Here is a 27,137-nt window from a genome sequence, read left to right on the forward strand (position 1 = left end):
ACATTGTGCTCCTGTACTCTTTTACAGACACAACTTTCTCCTAATCAAATAACATTTCCAAAATAAAAAATAACTAGCTTACTTAAAGCCCTGTTGTGCTTAAGTTACGCGCCCGTGTTACGCACCAAAAAATTGCCAATCTACACGCTCACAATGCGTCGAAGCGCGACACGTTGTCAGCTTGTAGGTCGCCTAGTTTCGGTGCACAACACCCACGTGCAACCAAGTATAACTCAGGCTTCAGTCTGGCAGAGTAAAAACAGAAGTGCCGGATGATCTCAAGTCAAGCTTCCTCTATGGAGCAGGCCTCTTGCTAATCTTTCTGATCTTGCCCTGAGACTTGACGCGGGACTTTTTCACAGAGTTCCAGTATATCATTGTTGAAATGAAGACAGTCAGCGTGACCGCCAGGGTGACGAGGGTAAAACAAATGCCAAACACAGCCCCCCGTCGTCGCCTCAGGCCCTCGAAGTAAGTAGTAAATCTGGACTTGATCTGAAAACATAACAACGGTACGTAGATGAGATTTACAGTTGCCTTAAGGCTGCCAAGTTTCAATTTAAACATGTTAGTGTAACCAGCTGGATTCAAATCCGAAACCAAAGATGTACTAAGCCAAAGGGGGAATCCTTCCTTTGGTGTTCAGGGCAGCGCTACTCTTCTGCATTTCGCCCCACCTTCACCCACTTCGCTACTCAGTCTGGTAAAGATCCTATTTCCAAGGGGCGGGACCGGCACAAGGGATGGCTTCTGATACCAGTGGCTTCCAACGTAAAAGTCGAGTCACTTCTCGACTTGCCTTCTATTCGTCATTGGTGACGTTTGGAAATACGAGTCAAATACCATGCCCAGACTCAGTGTAAGTGACAAACAAAAGTCAGCTGAACATCAGGGCAAAAACATTTACCCCAGATTTTTACCTCTCCTTCTTGATTTGAACGCTGACTGATTATCTTCAGCAAACAGACACGGTTTTAATTAAGATACAGCTACTCTGGCCTGGGCCGCAGACCCAAGGTCCACACAAACATTATTTAGTTACCCCGCACCGCCCTCTACAGATCCGATCAATGGAATTTTTCTACTGACCGGATCTGTAGAGGGCGCAGCGGAGTAACTAAAATACGTTTTCTTTCCGGTGAAATATTTTACATTTTGGCCAAAATGTGTATTTTAGACGGGGGGGGGGGGGGGGGGGGGGGGTCAGAGTGTTCCCACTTAGTAGAGTTGGCTTTCAACTCCATCAAAACCGTCTTTGTTTTGGTGAGTAGCGAAAGTGTATTTTATTTTTTTACCGCAGACGAGAGGCTGCGCAGCAGTGCGAGCGCAAAGAATCGAAAGTCCCATAGCCTTAAGGAGAACTTCTACTAGGCTATGGACCAGAGCTACAGGCACCCTACTGTAGGCTGCAATGCCAGCCTGACAGCGTGTCGCGGGTTTGAGTCTCGATCCCGACGACCTTTGCTGCGTGTCACTCCCCATCTCTCTCTCCCCATTTCCTGTCTGTCTACTCTATCAATAAAGGCAGAAAAAGCCCCAAAAGATATCTATAAAATAAATACAGCTACTCTATGTCCCATATCTTACCGCCTCGGTGATGTCGATCTTGACGACCGTGGTGGTGCTGAAGGAGGGCTGTCCGCGGTCGCGGGCCTGGACCACCACAGACCAGGTGCAGTCCTTCTGCTTGGTGATGTTCTGGACTATGTCCATGGACTTGATGTAGGACTTGAGCATGATCTCTCCGGTGTCAGCGTTGATGTCAAATATGTTGTCCGGCTCCGCCTTCATGATGGAGTACTCGATGACGTTGTTGGGTTCCTCCGCGTCGTCATCCACGGCCTGAACACGCAAAGAACCAAGAGGGTTTATTTGACACTATACCCATACAGGTACGAGCAGCGAAACGTGTGTGAGGTCTGCAACATACTGTCAGTGTTGTAAAGTAACACTTACTCAAGTACTGTACTTAACTTAAATTTTGAGGTACTTTTACTTTACTGGAGTATTTCCAATTGTCTACACTTTTACTTCTACTCCACTACATCTCAGAGGCAAATATTGTACTTTTCTCCACTACAACTATTTGAAGACTTTAGTTACTAGTTACTTTGCAGATATAAATTATTACATTATAAAACATACATTAACCACTTTAGCCCTATTTTATACCTAGGCTATTTGAAAATAGCAGCTCTACAAGCTCACAACGCGTTGCATCGCGACGCGTTGTGAGCTTGTAGAGCTGCTTTTAGCAATCTATACAGGAATGACTGCACTTCCGAGTGACAACACTTTATTTTGTATTGACGATTAGACGGTAGGTAGAGGTAGGTATTACGTGAGTAACCTTGGGAATCAAGGTCTGTGAGGCCGCTTGATGTACAAGTACACCCCGTGGACATAACGCTAGTATGTTGAAATTCAACCCTTGATGCTCAGTGCCAAGCGGAGAGGCATTGGGTCCCATTTTATAGTCTATGGCAGGGGTGGGCAACTTTGATGATGGAGAGGGTGTCACGGTCCGCTCCTCGGGCCTTGCACTATGACTGTGTTTCTCAGTCCTTGGACCTTTTCTGCCATTATAAGGTCATGGACTTATTAGGGCTCTTCTGTTGTATTGTTCCATTTGCTCCCTGTTCTCAGTGTACCTTTAGTTTGTAGTATTGTTTCCTGTTGTGCTTAGTTACTGTTTCCTGTCTTGTCTTACCTCCCTGTAATTATTGTAACCCTAGTCACCTGTGTTGTGTTTGCCTGTTAGCCAATCCCAGTGTTGATTGTCCAGTTGTGTTCACCTGTGTCTAGTTAGTCCTTGTGTATTTGTACCTCCCTGTTCTTAGTGTTTGGTTGCTAGTTCATTGTTGAACTGTTATGTGTGATACCGTTTTGAGTTCAGCTCTTATACTTTGTATCCCTGTCTTTTGTTATTAAACCCTTTGATCTAACCTATTCTGCCTCGGCCTCCTCCTGCACTTGGGTCCTATAATCTGCCCTGACTCAAACCGTGACAGAGGGCCACTATATTTCCACACTGACTCCAGAGGGCCACAGTGCATATACTGTTGGGCAGACACCTCTTATCTCCGTATTTTAACTTTTTCTCGTAAATGAATGGCGTACTTCGAAATTCTATGTCACACAAAAGTAGCAAAAATAGCCAATCTACAGTGGAACGCGTTTTGGGCTTGTAGATATGCTATTTTTGTTTTTTGTTTTTTTAGTCCTGATTTATTTTTTGCTATTTTTGAATTGGATCCTTTTTTTTTTTATTGGAACTTTTTTTTTAACTTAAATACAAATACATTGGACATAAAAAAGACAATAGAATATTAATACTAGTCATTAAGCTACTAATATAGACTATATAGTAATTAAAGCGGGTCATATTTGCATGTTTGGAATTGTAACAGCTGAAATCAATAATATATCAGTATTACGATATTAACCTGCGGGCCGCATTAAGGGAAGGTGGGGGCCGCATGTAGCCCCCGGGCCGCCATTTGCCCATGTATGGCCTATGGCCTCTCTCTCTCAGGGCAGACCCTCTAACCACAAGGCCTCTGAGCTGGTATTTTACATGGATTATCATGATGCATTCAGACAGCAATGCCCAGGGACAGAAGAACATGCCTCTATTTTGACAGGCGCTCCAATGACCATGGTCTTCTCCAGGAAGTTCTCGTTGAACTCAGGCGGGTGGTCGTTCAGGTCCAGCACCGTTACGAACACCTCCGCCAGGCTGTACTTCCCCTCCGTGTCCTCTGCCTTCACATAGAAGTTATACTTGGACTTGACCTCTGCGTCCAGCCTAGCCCACGGCTGGGTGTAAATGATTCCAGATGTAGGCTGGATCAAGAACCTGAAATGATCAAGATAAGTCAAGTTAAAGTAATACTAGGTAACGTTTTCAGTAAAACTAAAGTTAAATTGTATATCTTTTGTAAGTGGCAAATGTTTCACAACACCCACTCCATGAATTTCACCTCCGAAAGCCTTTTATTTATATATTTTCTATTGAACGCTGTCGAGCATGACTTTCCCTCGGAAATTACGTCAGCTGGCCGGAAAAAGGAAGCGGAAATCCACCGGGTTCCTGTTTGGCCAGGAACTACCGCGCCGGTTTCCTGTTTGGCCAGGAACTACCGCGCTAATAACAAAAGGAAACTCACGCTGATTTTAAGAGATTGTATGATTTGAAGAACGAAAAAAAACAGAAAAAGAAAACACAGCTCACGGTAACTAAAGCTCCACTGGCTAAGAGAAACGATCCACAGATCGTATGAAAACAATTAAAAGACCGCTTTTTGAAACACTTCCGTCTTCCGGTGAAAACGAATGGAATTCTGGGTAACAGAGGATAAACGAACGGCCTGCAGTGACGGTAATGACCAGCAGAGGCTGCTAAAAGTTGTTTTTTGGAAATTTGCACAGAACAACTTTAAATTAAATTATTATTTATTTTCTAAAAATGTCTTTCTTCCTTCCTTCCGTCTTAAGGGAAACATTTCTATAAGTGCTGTGGTGTTCTGTTTACATCCGTGACTGTCCAGACCCTCATGGTATACAGTGAAAGAAAGAGGAATTCAATGTTTGTTGAGGGCCGTGACCTTTGATCTCGTATAAGTCTAATCAGTTCATCCCTGAGAACATTTGTGCCAAATGTAATGAAATTGCCTCAAGGCGTTCCCGAGTTATCGTCTTTACAAGGCTGGGGAGAGACATGAGGTCACGGTGACCCTGACCTTTGACCACCCACTTCTAATCAGTTCATCCTTGAGTGCAAGTGGACGTTTGTGTCAAATGTCATGACATTCCCTCAAGGTGATGCAAGGTACGTTTATTTGTATACTGTAGAACATTTCAACAACAAGGAGCTGCTTTACATAAAACATCAAGCAAAGGACAATAAAAGGACAATTGAATTCAGTAAAAAGGAAAGTAGTAAAATGATATTGCTGAAGAATAATACAAAACAATAAATGAAAGACAGCAGCAAACAGAAAGGCTATTAGCTGTGATTTAAGATATTGCGTTCACAACGTTCGTTCGGACGGACGGATGTACAGACGAATGGACAACCCAGACACATAGTGGCATAAAATTGCAGAACTAGAATATAAATGTATTTTTCAGTGTCTCGTCTACTATCTTTTTCATTTCATATTCAGTTATTCACCTATTTCGAATGTATTAAAAATATAAATGAGAAAAATACAAAGGAAAAAAAGGGGAAATTTGATTAAAAAACTGCGCCAAAGTTTAGTAGGAAAAAGTTTTGTGAAAACTTATCAGGTCCTTCCCCTTCTTTATCTATCTCAGATATCTCAAACCTTCAGATATCTCAAACACTGGGACTTTCCGTCCCAGTGTTTACACACTCACATTTGAAAAACAAAAACAAAAACATGTGACTGTGTCACATCGCATGCTATGCTACCGTACGGTAATTGGAAGCTAAGAACCGTCTATTTTCTCCCTCAATCTCATTACAGGATTAGGAAAGACAGAGGAGGGTGGAGGGAAGTGTAGGGGGAAGTATTGTGGTTCTGTCTGCCAAAAGAGAATGGATTAGCGGAAAGTAAACAAAGGAGAGAAGAACTTATCGTATGCAGAACCAAGACATACATCTACAGCACACAAAATACATTGGAACTTTTGGCTATTAGTGTTTGAAATATCCTCAACTGACAGTCGTATAACATTGTTTTGGGAAGGGGGAAAAAAGGATAAACCAAAAAGTATTCAAAATCTTAGATTTTTTTTGAAAATTTCCGTTATCGATTATTTTATTTTAATCAATTACGTATTTATTATAATCGATTAAATCCATTAGTTTGATTAACTGTTGCACCCCTAATCTACCCCTACTCATGGAACTCTGGAGGTCAGGTACTTGTTAGTTTTTTCAACAGGACTGAGGAATGTGCAAAGAACACATGTAGTGTTTACTTTTACTGCCTTGTGTGGGAGGGTAGATCTGGTAAATGCTTAACTGGTATTTTAGGATTAACTATATGTCCACTATTATGTCCGGTTTTAAGCAAATAAACCCCTGTTGGAGACAAATTACACTTTCTGTTTATTGTCTCCGCCAGGCCGAAGGCATGGCGAGAGAGTATGTTTTACCCTCCGTCCGTCCGTCCGTCCGTCCGTCCGTCCGTCCGTCCGTGTGTGTGTCCTTCTGTCTGTGAGCAGCTAATCCCCGGCACCGTTGGCCCGGTCGCTCTGAAACTGTGCACACACACTCCCTGGATGCCAATTCAGAACCTCTGCCCCATTTTTTTCACATGGGCCTGTTATAGCGCCACCAGGAGGCCGATTTGTGTAAAACCTATTTTTTTACATTACTCCTACAGATTTTATCCAAACGTCATGCAAATCGGTACACAGTATCTCTATAGTCATGTGATCAACACGGATCTGTCCGATTTCCCATATTCCATTCTCATTGCCTATGGTTGGCTTCCAAAGTTTGCAGGATTGGTCCATTACTCCATTTTGAAGAAAAAGCCTCAAACTATGCACGCAGCTTGCGATTTCCGTGAAATTTCACACGCACATTCCCAATAGGCCGAGGAATAAATGGCACCCTTTTCACATTGGCCTATTATAGCGCCACCAGGAGGCCAGAATAACGTACCTGACCTGGCGGAGACCTGTGCTCCGAGGAGCACTTTTTCTAGTTTTATTTGATTTTGTTTTATGTAAATGAATGCTACATAGGTTGTGGCCTAGGTCATAATGACGATGACATCATGCAATCACAGCGGGTGGTTATAATTTATACCTGGCAGTGGGTGATTGTGGCCAGGTGTGCAATGGGCAAGGCCACACAGTTTTTGATCGACCGTGCCATGTCATGCCGTGTGTTGCTGGCGGTTTTTCAATGTTATGTATAATGAGTTTTTGTGTGTCTTTATGGTTTTGAAAGCTGGAAAGAACATTGTTGGTCAATAAATGGATTGATTGACATATCCAAAGAGATAACACCGCTCTGGACATTGAATGAATATGTGCACGCATGTGTCTCAAGTCAACCCAGTTGAAGTAGCAGGCTATAGCTAAAGGCTCTACAGACCCTATTCTGCGCCACGCATTATGAGCTGGTAGATCTGCTATTTTCAGCACAGAGATCTGGTGTAGAGGAAAAACAGAGTAGCCTGGAAACCAGACGAATCTGCCAGTGGAAAAAATATATATAAAATAGCCCTCGACAGGCTGCGCTTGGTTGTGATTGGATGTCCCTGCCCCCGAAGTTGTGGGGCACCAATCAGGGCCCAGTATGCAAATATAGGGCGGGTTTATCACCAGAGGCATTTTTTTTAACCCGCCCCTTGGAAATGCAGGTTCCACACAGAGATTCCAGACTAATGTCTATGCAGTGATATTAGTCTGGCCATGCCAGGCTAAAAAAAGAGCGGACCAAACATTGCCAGTAGCCACACATTCAGCTCACTCAACAAACACAGCACAGCTCTGTTCCTGCAGCTCTCTGATCAAACTCCCTCCACCCTCTCCTCCCGTCCTCTTCCTGTGCCAAGTTAAATGTATGATTCTGTGGATTGTAAGATGTTATCTGTGTACCTGAACTTATGCCCTGAAAGGATTCAATGTTCCTGCAATAACTCTGTATCCTTGGCTCTGCTTCAGGGGGGGGGTCAGTGATCTCAGATTATGGGACATGTTTGCGGCAGATAATCTGTAGTAGGCCATCACAGGAGCAGAGTCACACCGCCAAACTCAATGCAATATCATTGCAATAAATGGGTAATCCTGATGAAAGTGTGTGACTGAAATGTTGCTGTAATATGTTTTACAAGACAACACACATACTTTGTTGTGTGGAATATTGTGTGGGTATAATAAAACAATAACAAGGAATTGAAAGTTAAAGGGATATTTCACTTTCAAAAAAACTTTGGGTCATTTTATAGTCTACTCAGGCTTTTGTGAGCCCCCCAGACCGTTTTTAAGTTGCTTGATTCATTATTTAGATATTTGATATTCATTTTATCAGACACGCCCCCTTCCTATACAAACCCATTATAACTTCAAACTCCATTTTTAACATGTTAGATTCATCAAAAACACCCGTCCTTTTTTCTGGTGACTCTCCCTGCCCTCCTAATACGCGAGGGGGCCGTGTTTTTTCGATTTTTTTTTTCATTTCTTTTTAATATATTTTTTTGAAAATTTAAAAAAGTAAATACAATAAAAACATTAAATAAAATAAATGAAAAAGGTAATCGAAAAAACACGGCCCCCTCGCGTATTAGGAGGGCAGGGAGAGTCACCAGAAAAAAGGACGGGTGTTTTTGATGAATCTAACATGTTAAAAATGGAGTTTGAAGTTATAATGGGTTTGTATAGGAAGGGGGCGTGTCTGATAAAATGAATGTTAAATATCTAAATAATGAATCACACAACATAAAAACGGTCTGGGGTGCTCACAAAAGCCTGAGTAGACTATAAAATGACTGAAAGTTTTTTTGAAAGTGAAATATCCCTTTAAGTGCTTTCAAACCCTCTGAAGGCCTACGGTGCTTTATGAAATAAGCGGAACAAAGTTCCAATATAAAAAGACAACACGTTCAGCATATTTCTCTAGATGATAATGAGATACGCAATGTTTTGCCAGCTTAGGGCTTCAGTCTCTAGTTAAATTATCTGACAGGCTGTAGCAGTGGGATGTACTGTGCTGTGCTGTACTGTACTTTACATTCAGTTGCCCTCCAAGTGAACTCACCACTTTCAGACGCGGATTTAAAAAGTAAATACATAACATGATCCTGTCATATATTCAGCATGTCCACTATTTTAATTATGTTGTACACATTACCAAATTAAAAGAGGTATTATCTACCATGAATTCCGGATACATAGAGATAATTTCCAAACAAACATAAACATATTCCATCCCGAGGTTGTGAGGGGTGAGGTCCTCTTTTCGTAAAAAACGTCAGTGACGCTTATAACGTTACATAAGAGATTGTGTTTTATGGGTTGTTTAGTGTGCCGATATATCACCAGCTGTCACCCCCAATAAAACTCAATGAATCTATACATGTGGACCAATGAGCAGAGAGAGAGAGAGAGTTTTGTATAATATAGTTATACAGTATAAATGGAACGAGAGAGAAAACGGGAGTTAACGAATTATACCCTATATCAGGGGTCTTCAACAGGGGGACACGGCGCGTTGCAACGCGTTTTGAGCTTGCAGATCGGCAATGTTTACCAAATGTTTGCCCCGGAATATAGGGACGCCAGGGTTCATGGGGTTAATGTTCAGGTCAAGTGCTATTTTTCTTTCTTTGTGACCTCAGAGCAGTGGTGTAAAGTAACTAAGTACATTTACTCAAATACTGTACTTAAGTAAAATTTTGAGGTACTTTTACTTTGCTGGAGTATTTCCAATCGTCTATACTTTTACTTCTACTCCACTACATCTCAGAGGCAAATATTGCACTTTTACTCCACTACAATTATTTGAAAACTTTAGTAACTAGGAACTTTGCTTTTACTTGTAACAGAGTACTTCTGCATTGCAGTATTGATACTTTTACCTAAGTAAATATTTTTAGTACTTTTTCCACCACTGCCTCAGAGAGAGGAACGTCAATCCAACAGACAGAGCAGAGTACTCACAATTCAGCCCCAGAGCCATAGATGGAGTACTTCACCTGACCCCACAATCCAGAGTCTGGATCAGTTGCCTGTAGACAAAGAGAGAAAGAAAGAGAGGAAAAGAAAGTCTATGTCAACATAAGTTTGATTGTGATCTTTGCACCAGAACTGATGCACGGCGCCATGTGCTCATAAATGAGCGTTTAAGTGTGGCTTATGAATGACCTACACTACAGTAATGTCTGTGTGTCTCCTCACTATGTGCTACTGTGCTCTGTGTGATAGAGCAGTAATACCATAAGAACCGCAACTAATTCACGAATTGAAGAGCAGCGTATAGCGTGCAGGAGGCGACTGTCACCGTGAAATCGATGAGGTGACTGGCTCGGCGTTGGATTGAGAGTGGACGTTCGGAGGTCACCTATAAAAAGGACATATCTTGGTGTCATCACAGGATATACGCTCATTGTGTTGTCAGCTAATCTCTTGTCTTGTCTGGGTTGCAGCCAGGACCATGGGAGGCCTGTTCCCAGTGTCCCAGAGGTCACTGGTGTGGCTGGGCTTTCATCTGATTGAAGTTGTCTGGGATCACGCTGATGAGCGTGTATTGCTGCAGTGTTCATTCATCAGTGTGGAACCTCTCCCACTGATGAACCACATGGTTAAAGGCTCCAAGTGACCAATACCAATTTAATTTGAGATTAAATAGATAGCCAATACATATACTACTAAGCTCTACAATAATACAGTGCTGAACCATACAGCAATGCAATGCAGATCAATAACCCAGGGTCTCAATGCAGACAACAGGACGGGCAACAGGACGACAGATACTGCACTTTTGGTAAACGGGGCATGGGAAATGCTTTAAAAAGGAACCGCATTTGAACAGAGCAAATCGTCTCTGTCGGGTGGAAACGTCATTATGTCCGAAACTGTTACTTTTCAGGATTCAAATTCAAAAGCGCCAAAAGCAGCAGATCCGCAGCTTGCCGATCTGATGCTTTTGTGTGAAAAGTTAAAATATGGAGATAAAGAGGTTTCTCCCCCGACAGCAACGAAATGGAACAGACATCGATGATGCACAATATGCCGTGGCTGCACGTGCAGCTATACGCACTAGAGCAAGAGAGAGGGGAAAGCAGGGAATTTGGTATTACACAACAAAATGAAAGCGATAGCCATCTGGCAGCTTACCTCCCACCCTAGCGTTTTATCTCTTTTCACATACTGTGTTATATAACCACAGCCAAAAGTCTACATTTAGGGAATTAACGGCTCTCTTCTTCACCATCTTGTTCAAATCAGACATATTCCTCTTAAGCTTAGAGGAGTGGCCGGTGGTTCCCAACGTGTGGGCCGGAGCTCACTGGCGGGCCATCTGGATATTGCAAGTGGGATCCCCCCCAAAATAAATCGTCAAAACCCTCAGATTGTATTGATAATCTAACATTATTATTAAGAAATGAATGTAAAAAATAAATAAATCATGGTGTATTTTTTCTTTAAAACCTTGAAAAATTAGTTTTCATAAAAATAGAAATAAATTAGGAACTTAAAGTATACAGCATTAGCTCCACTGATCCAAACCGGAACACAATTGATCGATTGATCAATATATTGTGTGTCTATATAATATCGTTGCTGTCCGGCAGAAACCAAACCAGCTTGAATACCCTTTACGTCTGTGTGTTGGTAAAAAGGAAAATATTGAACCAATGAAAAGTATTAAAAAGCGCTTCTGACAAAACCAGCTAACTCCATTGGATCCTCAAACTTTCTGCTAAGCCAGCTAAGTCCACCAAAGGGGGGTGGAGTTAGTTGGTTTAGCTGACACCAGTCTCCACCCCCTTTTGACCTCCAACCTCATTGTGAGCTTGGAGGTCCATTCAGCTGTTCTTATCAATGATGAACTAAACCTCCCAACTCCACTTTTTGTTTTGTTTTTGTCATTTCCTGAAAAATGAACATTTTGGGGTTAGCTGGTTTCTGCCGGACAGCAGAGATATATGTTATTGTATGTCTATATGTCTTGATGAATTGAACACATAGGATCACAATGGAAACAAGGGCTTTTTGTGTTATCCTTTTAGCATAAAAAAATCAAGTGGGCACAGATCCATGAAATGTTGGGAAACCACTGGCTTAGAGTGGATGACGTGCTTTGGCGACGAGGGCGAATGGTATTTTTTGGCCATGGACGAAACGCTGTGCACTCACCGTCACAGACACCACGTTGGAGCCGCCGGGTGAGTTTTCGGGGATTCTGGCGATGTAGTAATCCGAGGAGAACTTGGGGGCGTTGTCGTTGGTGTCCAGGAGGTGGATGACGATGTCCGCCGTGGCGCTGAATCTCTCCGGCGTGTCCACCTCCACCGCCAGCAGCTATACAGGGAGGAGAATGACCGGGCAAAACGTCACAACCGATCTGCGTTTCATTTTAGTTCCTTTGCATGTTATTGCAATTCAGCGTTCAAGAGATTTCACTGAGCCTTCAGAATTGCAAGCATTCATCACCTTGCTAAACTAATGGCCTAACCTCATTTTAAGTCATTTTTTGAGGAAAATGTAATTTTTGCCTAAGTCAGCTACTCATGACACTGGCCACCTCTGGTAAAATCTCCTAATTGCTGTTCACTCCACTTTTAGTATAATGGCCTATGTGTGACTTAGGCCAATAGGCCATTTTTTTGGACTAAGTCAAATGGTTTTGTTTATTTTTTTATTTTTTTCTGAAAACTTAAAAAAATGACTTAGGCCATTAGTTTAGCAAGGTGACATGTACAGTATTTGAATTTTAACCACTTAAACCCTATATCGTTGCTGTCAGGCAGAAACCTCCCATCTCCATATTTTAACTTTTTGTGTTTTTTCGTATATTAACGCCCTACTTGATAATACTACAGTGTCACACAAAAGCATCAAAAGTAGTAGATCTACAAGCTGGCGCGAAGCGACCCGTTTTGAGCTAGTAGATCTACTACTTTTTGCTGATTTTGAATTTGAATCCTGAAAAGTAACAGTTTTGGACGTGTGAGATTTCCACCCGACGATACATACTTTGTTGACTGGGGTCCAACAGGGCTTTATACTAGGTCCGCTATATCATTCCCTCTTCACCAAATCTCTTCGCCGAAAGTAGCCGATCTACAATCTCACAAAACGTCACGTTGTGATGCGTCGCGAGGTTGTAGATCTGCTATTTTTAAGTGGCTAATTATGAGGAATAAGAACGGAGAGCGAAACAGGCTGACCTTATATCTGAGAACCTGGTATTTCTCATAGTCCATGGCTGCAGAATCCTCGACCAAGACGGTGACGTCCGCCTCGTTGAGCACCGTCTGAGGGACCACTCGCAGCATCCGCTCAGGACCAATCAGCCTCAGGTTGAACTTGGCATTGGCACCCTGTGCAAGTTCACAACATGTATACAAACACTATTAACCCATTCAATCCGGGAACGCATCTGTGTCATTTTAGATTTGAACTATAACCATTATCTTATACTTGTGGCTATTCAAAAATAGCAGATCTACAAGCTCATAGCCAGTGCCGCTATGAGCTTGTAGATCTGCTATTTTTTTTAAATCATGAACATTTTGTGCAAATCTTTGAATATATGTATATTTTTAAAGCGAACATTTGTAACTCAAATCTTTGCTTCTGGAGGTCCCTGGAAAATATTTTACAAATGTTCGCTTTAAAAATATGTAATCAAAGAGTTTTCACATTTTTCACGATTTTTCCAAAATAGCAGATCTACAAGCTGCCGCGCTACATCACAGGAGTAACAAAGCGGGTGAAATGATTTGTCGCGCAAGATCCATCATTGCGGTTTCCAAAAAAGATGTAAGGAGATAGAGAAAGAAAAAGACAGTTAAAACAGATCCGATATCAACATGGCAGTGTGAAATTATTATTATACATAAGGTACGTGGTCAAAAATAGCAGTTGAATGAGGCCGTAAAAATAGGAGCAGATGTAAGACATTATAGAGTGCATGGTTTAAGGAAAGTTGAGTTCATTCAACTCTGAGAGAGTACAAAATGTAAGTTAAATGTGTATACTCTCTGAGTTACAAATTGATAAATGAACACTGATGATTTGTACTGTGTACAAGCTCAAGTTGTTTTCCAGAAATTGTCCCTGTATAGACAAATTGTCCCTGTATAGACAACTTGTCCGTGTATAGACAAATTGTCCCTGTATAGCTCACATTCCGCTCATTACACCCATGCATTATCTTATTTGATTAGAATGATAGCACAACAACACAGAGGCACACAAATAATCCCTTTATTATTGTGTCAAGGACATTTTGTAATCATGTGAACATTGTAAGAACTACTGGTTAATGAAGTAATGTTTGCCTTCAATACACTTCCCTCTTTTTCGCATGACATCTGTTTTATCTTGCTGTAGACACCTTGCCTTGACATCTTATTTGACTGAGTTCCCATTCAGATTTCACCACAAAACACTTACCGCTGTATTGAAGGCAGACATTACTTAATTAACCAGTAGTTCTTACAATGTTCACATGATTACAAAATTTCCTTGACATTTGTCAATCACTGTAAAAGCTGCGTATTGTCATATTTCACATCCAGTCCTTGTATATTTTTATGCTGCATATAGATGGACATCAGAGTGACACAAAACCCTTGTCTACTGTCTCTGTCACAGCAATAATATTCCTAATGGACCAGGAGTATGCATTGATATCCATAAAAATCTCAATAACAGCATGATACTACTAAGAGACGCTGCTGTGATTCCTGTGAGTATTATCAGAGGTACCGTTTGGAGTGCCGTTAAACTAGGAGCTTTTTGGACAACATGAGGGACTTGCGTAAGCCGCCACGTGGCATGAGTAAGCACCTTTTCATTTGGGTTGGCTCGTTTACAAACTTACGTAATTTCTAAAATGGCATTATTGTGACAACGGCAGAGGGCTTTTAAAGTCACTCCGGTTCACCGGCTGGGAGCCACACGGACGCTCAGCCTGCACTTTTCAGTCAAATGTCACAATGAGGGGGAATGTTTAAATCCCTTGGTATTCAAAAAACTATTACATAATTTGTCCAGAAAGGCAATGCAACAATAGTGCAAATACCATTTACAAAACGACGATGAGTTATTTTGTCATTTAGGTAGAATACACAGATGAGCAGCCTTTTTGAAATGTGGGCCCTTTGCCACACTTAATTTGTTAGGATGCCATTCCTCAATTATTATTTTACAATTTTATCTTTTTTCCTGCTTTTTTTGAGGAATGAAATCCTATCAAACTAAACAAGTTTGTTATTGTTTTAGTGGTAGTATTTATTTGTTGTCATCATGGGTGATGCTGATATTATTATTATTCATTTGTGATGGTTGTTATCGGTACTACTATTATTATTACTTATTTATATTATTATAACTATTATTTTTAATATTATTTTAATATTATATTTTTAATATTTATACCATTTATCTAATGTTTTTTATATCTGCTATGTTTTTTTAAATCATGATGTTTTTTTGTTACTCAAATCTTTGCTTCTGGTGATTCTACAAATGTCTTCTAAATCCTAATAGTTTTGACTGATATATAGCAACTTACGTTGCTATATATCAGTGGTTCTCAAACTTTTTCATGTCAAGGACCCCCAAAATGATATGTATTTGGCCGTGGACCCCCATCTAAAAAAGAAATTGTCCCAGGTACCCCCAGAAGCAAAGATTTGAGTTAAAAATGTTCGCTTTAAAAGTATATACACACTTTCACGATTAAAAAAAATAGCAGATCTACAAGCTCGTAGCGCAGCACTCAGTGCTGCGCTACGAGCTTGTAGATCTGCTATTTTTTTTAGCAGATCAGTGCCGTGCTACGAGTTGGTAGATCTGCTATTTTTGAATAGCCTAAGTGTAAAATAATGCTTTTTAGCTCAAATCTAAAAATGTTTACACAGATGCGTTCCAGGTCTAAATGGGTTACAGCCAAGAGGTGATGTTTCCTAAACAGAGCATTTCAGTGCATTGATGTTAACGGGGAAACAACATGAGTCAGTCAGGTCACCTGATCGGAGTCTTTGACGGTGATCTTCAGGCCCCTCAGTATCTCTCCCTCTGGTGGGTGCTCATACATGGTCAGCTCAAACACGCTCTGCAGGCCCTTCTCCCCATAGAAGGTGGGAGGATTATTGTTGAGGTCGACCACGCGGACCACCACCGTTGTCACGCCATAGTCCATGAGGTCGCCATCTGGGCCCACCTCAGAGGCCTGGCCACACACACACGCACACACACACACACACACACACACACACACACACACACACACACACACACACACACACACACACACACACACACACACACACACACACATGCGGGGGGGGGGGGGGGGGGGGGGGGGTCATAACGATGACACAGATATTTCTTAATTATATATTTAGTCAACACACATTAACATCTGCAACCCAGCGTCAAACTACGTTACTCGCGTATTGTAACACGTTATAAAGCCTTTTATAATGACTTACAGTATAAGGTGAAGTGTAATTGCTCATACAGTAGTTGTAATACATTATAAAAAATGTTATAATGCATCAAATAGTGAGATGTTAAGTCACTATACAGTAGGACAGGTGGTCATTCAGTAAAGTGAAATAAATAGCATCATATCTATCCAAGAACCCAAAATGTTTCTTCCGTCTTATAGTGACTTATAATCACACTATTAATACCATATAACAGTGATTATAATGCATTATAAAATCCTTGCAAAAAATAACGTATGTTAGTGTCCAGTAAGCATTAAGAGCACCGAAGTCTGACATAATTTACACATCCTACCTGGGTCGCGTTCCCCCCCCCCCTTCTGAATTCTCATAGACGTGTTTAATATCGCGTCAAATAAGAACTGTGTTTCAAAAATAAACAAATGACCCCGGCGGTTTCACTCATATGGATATGAAGCATCAACTGACGGTGAGAAAACGCTAATGTTACTTCCACCGAATTAGTACATTTTTTGCGAGAAACAGACTGTATCAAATATGAGACTGTTTATTTTTGGACCACAATTCTTATATTTAAGACGATTCTAACATGACCCAATGTTATTCTCCATAGAGAAATTACTTCCACGACCCAGAGGATGAACAAGTGACGTCAGGACTTCTGTACTCTATATATGTGTTGTGATTATTACTACGTATTACGTATAGTGCATTATAAGTGTGTTTACGGTGCTTGCTTGTGCATAGTGAGTCCATACCCTGACTTGAACGTTGTAGAGCTCTCTATTCAGGTTGATGGGATGAGTCAACAGAGTGATGCAGCCTGTGGTTTTATTGATGCTGAAAACGCCCTCATGCCCTACACAGTAGACAACAGAACAATGAATAACCCTTTTCAGAATAAACAAAACAAAAAACACGTTATGAGCACATGCTTACCGCTGTCAAGTGAATAACTGATTGGATTTGGACTCCCAAGATCTCCGTCTTTGGCCACAACGGTGTATATTTCAGATCCCTAGAAATAATGAATCAGTTGCATTTCAGTTTCAAACTAAAATGCTAATAAATACTAATATACAAAACAAAAGGAGGGGGTGGGGGGTGCCATTAGGAACTTAAAACTGACTTTCAGAATGAATAAACACAATAGGCTCTATGCACAGCAGCCATATTGGGAATGAATTGGGCCCCTTCCTTACTTCCTTCACAGGTGTTACCAATAATACTAATTAAGGCTCTGTTCCATTTAGTGTGTTATAGTGGTTGTCTTTTTTCAAGGATCCCCATAACTCTGAGAGTGTACAAATGGAACCAAATGGACCCTTACGGGTCCATTTGGTTCCATTTGTACACTCTCAGAGTTACACACCCACCATAAGGGGCCATTTGGGAACCAAAATGGAGTGTTTCTAGTGAGCCAACATGCACGATATCGGCACCCTGACCAGAATGGAACAGAGCCTTCATTAGTATCATTGGTAACACCTGTGAAGGAAGTAAGATGAGGCCCAATTTCTTTCCAATATGGCTGCTGTGCATAGAGCCTATAGCCACTCTTATGTAATCATATGCAATGAAGGGTATTGTTGTACTCACTGGCACTGAGACTTCATAAACGTAGCCAAAGTACGGCGTCCCTATGAAAGACGGGGGCGTGTCCTGTGCGTCGATCACATTGATCGTCAGGGTAGCCGTGGACGACAGAATCTGTGCCTTGCCATTAAAACTGCCACCGCCATCCTGTTAGAAACAATGTGTTTGGTTTCAAAGGTTTATTTGGAGAATGTGGTTCAAACGTCATATGTCTCTGCTGTCCGGCAGAAACCAGCTAACTCCAAAATGTACATTTTTCAGGAAACCGACATTTTGTACCAATAACCGACTTCATCTTGCTCATGTAGGTTATTCAAATAGTTCAAGTTCAAGTTTACTTTATTTTGTCTCCCGTGGGAGAAATTTGTCTTGGACACACAGACCGGCAGCATACACAATACCATACAGTACAGGACAAAGACAAAAACAAAAACATAAACACACAGTGACATGTACAGTCTGTTTTTCCTAGTCATCATCCTCCATAATAATAAATAATAACATTTCTTTTTTTTTGAGAAAAGCTTTTTAACCCTGTAATTTACAATGGTGGTGTGCAAATATAGTGAAATATAAATGAGATGGCTACAAGCTCACAGAGACGTGAGCTTATCTGCTTTTTTCACTTTTGTTAACAATCGTTCATTAATCATAATCAAGGCAAAAGTTTGAAATATACCGCTCATTGTGATATTGATTTTAGTCATATCGCCTATAGCCCTGAGCTCTTCCCTCTGTACTTAAAAATCACACCCTGTGTGAAGAGAGTGGTGCCTTTGATGAGCCCCGTATTGATGTTGTCATCAATGTTTGTTTATTGGACATACATACATACATACATACGGACGGACACACGGACAAAGTCAGATATAGGAGTGGTTGGCACCACTCAAAAAGTATTTACAGATTGACACTTTGCAATAGCACACGGGAGTACTGTATCTACATTACGTGACGTGACGCAACCATTTACCTTGGCTATCACAGTGACAAAGTGTGTCTTGGACTTCTCATAGTCCAGCGTCTCTCCGGGTTTGATGCGAAGGACGCCACTGTGTCTGTCCATGGCGAACACGCCGGACTGTGAACTCTGAGAGAAACAGAAGCCAAACAAAACAAAGGCATTTTATAAAGCTCAAAAACACAGATGAACATGCAGCAGAGGGGTCAGGGGGTAAAGGGGAAAAAGCCTGTCCTTGCCACTCACGTGCAGTGGTGTAAAGTACCTAAGTACATTTACTCAAGTACTGTACTTAGGTACAATTTTGAGGTATTTTTTTTACTTGACTGGAGTATTTCCAATTGTCAGTATTTTTACTTCTACTCCACTACATCTCAGAGGCAAATATTGTACTTTTACTCTACACTACACTACAATTATTTGAACACTTTAGTTACTAGTTACTTTGCAGATATAAATGATTATATTATAAAACATACATTAACCACTTTAGCCCTATTTTATACCTAGGCTATTTGAAAATAGCCGATCTACAAGCTCTCAACGCGTCGCATCACAACTAGTTGTGAGCTTGTAGATCTGCTATTTTCAAACATTTTAGTACTTTTTACTTTTGGAATTTAAGTGATCATACAGTATATATCCACATATGTTAAAACGTATATGTACGCTCATTTTGATACCAACACTTATGTACTTTTACTGAAGTCAATTTTAAACACCAGACTTGTACTTGTAACAGAGTATATCTACATTACAGTATTGATACTTTTACTTAAGTAAAACATCGGAGTACTTTTCCCACCACTGCTCACGTGAGCCATAATGAAAAGTGGTCAGATGGTGGTACATTTAAAAAAAAAAAACATGCACTCAAAGAGTCAGATGAATTAGGCCACATCCCGTATAAATCCCATATACCGCTCTCTGTTTGGAACGTAAAGAGCCCATATGCCCACGGACAGTGCGGGCAGGTGAAAGCCGTTGGCCGCCAGATGTGGCGTGCGTCACTGTTCACTCCGTCCCAGCTGTTATTTGGTCCTAATAGCCCAAAGTGCAAAGTGCGGCTCCCTGTCACCCTCGCCAAAGCGGCACGCTAAGCCTCCAATACATCACACAAATGTAATTGTGAGTTTAATCCCCATGGCCTCATGCCCGTAACATGCAAATGCGCACACATGGGCTAAATGATGCTTGTCTCATTATCATTACTTTTGTTTTTTTTTAATCTCACCCAGATTAACCTTGCAACTGGTCAAGCTCACAACACGTTGCGAGCTTTGCCAGTGTTGTGAGCTTGTAGATTTGCTGTTTTTGGCGAAAGCGATTTGCGTAGAGTGAAATATGAGCGTATGTACCAAATGCGTTCTTTACAGGTTTGCTTTATTAAGTATACAAGGTTTAAGTCAGGGGTGGGCAACTTTGATGATTCACTCACTCCAGAGGGCCACATTGCATATATTGTCGGGCAGACACCTCTTATCTCCGTATTTTAACCTTTTCCGTAATTAATGCCCTACTTCATTCATTCTATGTCACGCACAAGTAGCAAAAATAGCCGATCTACAGGCTCAAAACGTGTCACAGTGCGATGCGTTTTGAGCTTGTAAATCTGCTATTTTCTAATTGGAATCCTGAATTCTTTTTTGATATTTTTGAATTGGAATCCTGAAAAGTTACATTTGTATTTAATTTCAAATGCCTTTAGTTATACTAATGTTAACTTTATGAACTTAAATACAAAGGACATAACAAAGACATTTTTAATACTAGTCATTAAGCTACTAATATTGACTGAAGTAATTGAAGTGGGTCATGTTTGCATGTTTGGAATTGTAACAGCTGAAATCAATAATATATCAGTCAACAGGCTATAATATTAACCTGCAGGCCGCATTAAGTGAAGGTGGGGGCCGCATGTGGCCCCCGGCCGCCAGTTGCCCATGTATGGTTTAAGTGGTACTGAATTTGCAGCTCAACCAAAGCTTATTCATCCTAGTGTATGACGGAGGACAATTTCCCGATAAATGAAAATCTCCGCGATACGTTTATTGCGAGCAGTTTGTTTTGTACGATAAGCGATAATAACGATTATCGTCCCATCCCTATAGTTACACTACCTGAAGGAAGTATGTGACAGAACCTCCAGACCCGGTGTCTCTGTCAATGGCCTCAACCTTGCAGATGCTGCTTCCAGATGCAGCAGTCTGAAATGAGCAACACAGAAATCATCTGGGTGTTAGTTAGTAGTTAGTTAGTCGTCTATGACGTCACACGCCAGTCATCTATGACAGTGCTTTTCAACCTTTTTCATATCAAGGTCCATTGTTTATTCGGCATTTCAGCCACGGACCACCGTTTGATGAGATTTAAGCCTCTCAGACCCAAGACTTAGAATGTTTTGTTATCGTTGGATACGATTTTGTCCACAATTCCATGCTGTGTTGATGTTGGTACCAATAGGAGAGATAACGTTGATCAAAATAACAATTCTTGCATTAATGCAGATGTTTAACAATAATTTAACTCTTGAGAGCTCAGGAGTTGGTTTACGCTCTCAGGAGTTGAACATCTAAAAACTTGGCACACACACACACACACACACACACACACACACACACACACACACACGCACACACGCCATCAAAATCATTCTGTGGCTCAGGTTTCTGTACAGACTGACTTACTTCCAGAACATCAACGATTGCAGGCATGTTTTGGAATTCTGGTCTTTCATCGTTTGCATCCATTACAAACACTGTAACTCTTTCCACGACCTAAAGAGGAGTAAAAAAAAAACATGACACTCATATGAATCATCTTTAATCATCCTGTAACTGTGGGCTATATGAAATGGATCAATTTAATTATGTTTGACAGGATGTTAGTTGAATGGTTCTGTATAATCCCATGCTGTACCTTGCTTTTCCCATCTGTAATGCTGACAAGAACGTCAATGGAATCCTCTTTCTAAAGTGAAAATGACAAAATAGATTAAAAAACAGACAACATAAACAAAGTTCACTCAGTTCTGTTGGACCAAATAGAGCATCTCTTGTTGATGATTTGTTTGTCTATTGAATCACTTTGCTGACAATACAATAAGAACATCAGTACCACATTTTTAAATACTATATTCAAAATAGTCATTAAGCTCAAATAAAAAGCTAAAATCAGAAAGTGTACTAATGGAATTCCAAATGGACCGTAGTTTGGTTCCATTTGTACAGAGTTACAGACCAGTAAGGGTCCATTTGGTTCCTAACTATCAATAATTTAGCTGGGGACCCCCTGGAACCCCCCCATAGACCCCTGGGGGTCCCTGGACCCCATTTTGAGAACCACTGATTTAGGAGCCAGCACATACAGTAGGCTATAAAGGATTGGTGATCTTAGATCATCATCTTGGGATGATCAGTGTGTTGTCTCTTCTGTTGCCTTGGTGATAATTAGTGATAATTGGTAATTAGTGGTAATTACCTCCCTATCCAGCTTTTCCACCAAGGTAATGTTTCCAGATTCGGGGTCAACTCTGAAGTATTCCTTGGCCCCTGGTTCAAAGGCCAGACCGTACCTCACCTCTTCTCCTTCAGGGTCTGTTCCATTGAGAGCATAGATATGTGTACCTAATGGAGGAAATTAGCATTATTATTCACTATTACTCAACAGATAACAGAAATTACCACAGTCATGCAAAAATAACAAATATAGCCAATCTACAAGTTCACAGTGCGTCGCCTTAGTATGTGTTGTGAGCTTCTGGATTGGCTATTTTCCCTGTTTTAGAAAGATGTTGAAACTTTTAACCTATAACAACATGCCCAAAATATGGATGCCAATTTAAAGCTGTTAAATTGAAGAGTAACATTGACATGTGGGGGAGCAGCTTCCCAAATAAAACTGTAACAGTTCGTAATAACTTTAGTTGGTGACAAACAAACTGCTGTGCCACAGATCAGACTAATGGCTCTTTTTGACGACAAGGACTAAGTGAATCATGTTGGGAAATGTACTTTAATATATAATAATAATACTAGTAATGTATTTTATTCATGAATTTCAAGGGTTCTGGTTTTGTTTCATATACGCTACAACTCAAGTTAGAGATAATTTTGGCCCTGCTCACTCAGGAGGTAGTACTGACGATGGGTTCTGGGAAACCAGAGCTGAGAACTTGTAAAATAGCGAAAATAGTAGATCTACAAGCTCACAATGCACCTCAACGTACGTGTTTTAAAGAGGTGGTGCCATGGTTTTGCACTTTTTCTGTTTTTCATGTGTCTATGAGGTTGATAGAACTTCATTAAGCCCCCTGGTGGTGTTTTTATGGTGTTTTATGTCTTCTCTGACTATTTTGAGTTTCTACCTGGAGGCTGAAACATTGAGGGTCAAACGTGCCAATAGAAAAACAGCGCTTTAGTGACATAGTAAAAACATACCCTCCCCCTCATTATCATAACACAACAGGTGTGGGCATGAGGAGGAGGAGGGACTAGGACAGGTGGGCGTTGCTAAGGTGGTGGAGGAGGTGCTAAGGTGAGAACCAGGTATACTTAATGAACTGGAGGCGTGTCCACATAAAAACATAATTTTAACAATTTCTGTACACTTTTTCGAAAAAAAATCTTCCTCCTAGTATAACCATAATACCTGATGATTATGTTTTAGAGGGGAAAAAAATCACTGAAAATCACGGCACCCCGTCTTTAATTTTATCTTTGTATTACGTACCTCCCCCTCCAGGGGTTGTTCTATTATGATGATGTAAACGTAAACAAAACAAAAAAACATCACAGCAGTTCTAGAAAGTTTCAGGTGAAAAAGATCAGGTAGGTAAACAGATGGTAACCTGTTAACCCTGTCTGACGGACAGCTGCACTTCACATGACTGACAGCCAGGAAAACCTGCCTCACGTCAACACATTGTGACCTCCAGACCAACATGCTAATGTGCGTCTGGGAGTGCGCCATACAGTACCTACCACATCTGCTAGTCTAGACAAATTGACATCCTGTGTGCTCAATAACAAAAAAATGAAAACATAATAAGTAAAAAGGCCTAAGTCGATTAACTCTTTTGTTAAAGCCCCTCCCCCATAACGAGCTGACTGAATAGCAGCCCGACTTAATTATAACCATCAATTAGTAGAGTTGTAACAGGTGTAACATACAGTACCCATGTTGCTGTTTGCTATTTTCTGTTGTCTTGCTAGTTGGAAATTGTATGAAAGTGTTTATTGATATTTTGCACTCAAAGGCCCACGACGGAAAAAAGCTCTCGAGCTTTTTTGTGTTTTATCCTTTCAACAGATGTGTACAAACATATGTTCATGCATATGCATTTTTGTCAATGAAATGTTGTTGTTGTTGTTGTTGTTGTTGATTGGTTGCTGTGTGCCAGTCTCACCGACAGGCGTGTCCTCAGACAGGCTAAACAGCGCCAGGTTCCCGTGGTGGCTGTAGGGTCCATTGTCAAAGAAATAGGGGGCAAAGTCTGCTTGTACTATGGACAGACACAACAAGCCAAAATTAGTATTACAACTTAATGCCCACGACAACATGAAATGATCTGATATGAAATAGGACATTCTAATTACATTTTGAACCTTTCATAATGGTTACACAAAGCTGGCTATTGCACTTAACACCCGTGCTTCCTAGATCCCTTTGACTGGGGATTACAGGTGGGTTACGTCCTAAAATATCTACTCTATAAATAGGTCAGAGATCTATAGAGGTAGAAATCATGATACCATTTCCTTTTTGAAATATATCATCATAATCATCCTGATACCATTGTACTCTATTACATTGCTATGACGTAATTATATAAAATGCTGAAGGCCCATTAAATTAATATATGACATGAAAGCAGTGGTGGAAAGTAACTAAGTACATTTACTTAAGTACAATTTTGAGGTATTTGTACTTTACTTGAGTATTTCCAATTTCCAATTAATTTTACTTCTACTCCACTACATCTCAGAGGCAGATATTGTACTTTTACTCCACTACATTTGCGACACATTGTGAGCTTGTAGATCTGCTATTTTCAAAATAATGTTATACATTAGATAACTTGAAATGGGATATTCTGCATAATGAGTACGTTTACTTTTGGTACTTTCAATACATTTTGACACCAATACTTTCGTATTTTTTCTCAAGTAAATTTAGAATTCCCGACTTTTACTTGTAACAGAGTATTTCTACAGCGCAGTATTGATACTTTTACTTAAGAGATGTGTGCACTTTTTCCACCACTGCATGAAAAGCCAGTGGAAATTTCAAACAAGGCAGAAACTCACATGTGACTGTGTGGGAGACAGTAAGCATGCAGAGCAACGGACAGGAAGGAAGCAAGGAAAGACAAAAACCAAAGGTCAAACATAACATCAAAAGAGCTAAAATCATACAAATGCTCCCTTATTTAATTGTATACGGCACTCTCAATCCCATCACAGCAACGGTAGCAATTATAATATAATATGCAGTGGTGGAAAGTAACTAAGTACATTTACTCAAGTACTGTACTTAAGTACACTTTTGAGGATTTTTTACTCTACTGGAGTATTTCCCATTTTCAATATTTTTACTTCTACTCCACTACATCTCAGAGACAATTATTGTACTTTTACTCCACTACAATTATTTGACAACTTTAGGTACTAGTTACTTTGTTTGTAGATTTTGATTATTATTACAAAATATTCATTAACCACTTCAGCCCTATATACATTTCAGCCATTTGAAAATAGCAGATCTACAAGCTCATTGCGAGCTTGTAGATCAGCTATTTTCAAAAGATTTGTATACATTTTAAAACTTAGACTGGACATTCTGCATAATGACAAATGACTTTCTACTTTTGGTACTTTAAGTAGCCTACATTTTGATACCAATACTTTTGTACTTTTACTCAAGTCAATTTTGAATTCCAGACTTTTGCTTCTAACAGACTATTTCTACATTGCAGCACTGATACTTTTTTTCTTTCTTAAATAAAATATTTGAGCACTTTTTCCACCACTGAATATATGAGCAGAGAATTAAGAAGTGACCACTTACCAAAGCAGACATGCACTAAAATGAAAAGCAGTGCATAATGTAATTTCTGGACATTCTCCATCCTAAATAACGTTGGTCATGGAATGGCACCATGAAGAAGGCTCCACCGTGGAGGGTCGTCCCCGCTCATGAGATTCACCTTCTGGAGAGAAAACAAGCAACGGCTGAGGCAGACGCTTACAAGCTAATCCTAATGACAACATCTTAGCCTGTGGAAAGAGACCATCATGAGACTCCCTTCAGTCCAACCGGGCTCCTTCCACCAATCCACATGGAGCTGGCTGTAGTGGTGCACCAATGAATCAAATTAATGGATTATTAAAATATATATGTATTGATAATCGATAATTTTATAAAATAATCGATTATTAATAATCAATCCCTTTTTGGGGGTATGTTATTATAGGTGAAAACTTTAAAAGGATTTTCAGGTCTAAGCTCACAACACATGGCGATGCGATGTGAGCTTATAGACCTGCTATTTTGAATATTTTAGCCCCACACAATTGTGTGACAAAGTGCTAAATAACACTTAACGCTCCTCGGTTATTCGATTAATCGAAAAAGAAATCGATAGAATAATTGCTAAGAAAATAATGTAATAGTGATCTTCACAATGCCATGAATTTATAGAAGGATAACAATTCATGATGTATTTTGGTGAGTTTGGATATGAACCAACATATTTTTACACGCCCTGCTGTACGGAAAACAAAAACCCACTACTCAAGTTGTTGATATACTGTACTGTCTCTCTCTCATTCTCTCTCTCATATTTTATCAAAATGTGTCGATGCTGTATAGTTGTAAAAATCGGATACAAAGTTAACAACTTTCTGTGAGTTGTTCAGGCAAAAAAGCTAGTCTTCCTGTTTGTTCATCTGATTTGCCTGTCTGCAGGAAGTTCCCAGCCATCCTTTCTTCTGACAACAAAGAGCATCTCTCTTTAAACATCTAATCCAGTGGTCCTCAAAGTGGGGTCTGGGGACCCCCATTGTTGGTCCTTGGGGAAGTTCCAGGTAGTCCCCAGCTAAAAGTGTTAATATAGCATCAAATTCAGTTTAACCACTTTAAACCTACTGTATATACACTGGCTATTTGAAAATTGCTAAAATATAAACTATTTTGAATATTTTTAAAACATTTTAACAACGCAAATCTTGTATAGTAGTCCCTAGCACAACATATTTTCAGATGGGGGTCGGCAGCCAAATACATTTTAATTTGGGGGTCCTTGACATGAAAAGATTTTAGACCCACCGATCTAATCATAGCACTATTTGTTAACACAACAATCAAATAAGATTAAGATTAAAGTCAATTGCGGAGCAAATTCAGGTTAAATTGCAGTAGCCAGTGGCAGAGCCACAAAATAA

The 27,137-nt window shown here is 40.3% G+C and overlaps 1 protein-coding gene across 1 annotated transcript; it reads right to left on the reverse strand.

Annotated features, from left to right (window-relative positions):
* Positions 1-294: 294 nt before the first annotated feature.
* On the reverse strand, positions 295-26,676 carry cdhr1a (cadherin-related family member 1a; the record flags this gene model as incomplete). Its single annotated transcript, XM_084075981.1, has 18 exons — positions 295-495; positions 1,588-1,842; positions 3,631-3,859; positions 9,649-9,716; positions 9,989-10,048; positions 11,848-12,012; positions 12,882-13,034; positions 15,692-15,895; positions 16,895-16,995; positions 17,076-17,154; positions 17,736-17,879; positions 18,706-18,822; positions 20,811-20,900; positions 21,381-21,470; positions 21,613-21,663; positions 22,174-22,319; positions 24,101-24,196; positions 26,652-26,676. The coding sequence occupies 18 exons, from the start codon at positions 26,674-26,676 to the stop codon at positions 295-297; spliced, it is 2,274 nt and encodes a 757-aa protein (XP_083932107.1).
* Positions 26,677-27,137: the final 461 nt, after the last annotated feature.

This window comes from Gymnoscopelus microlampas, assembly GCF_963454915.1.
Source record: "Gymnoscopelus microlampas genome assembly, chromosome: 13".
Lineage (NCBI taxonomy): Eukaryota > Metazoa > Chordata > Actinopteri > Myctophiformes > Myctophidae > Gymnoscopelus > Gymnoscopelus microlampas.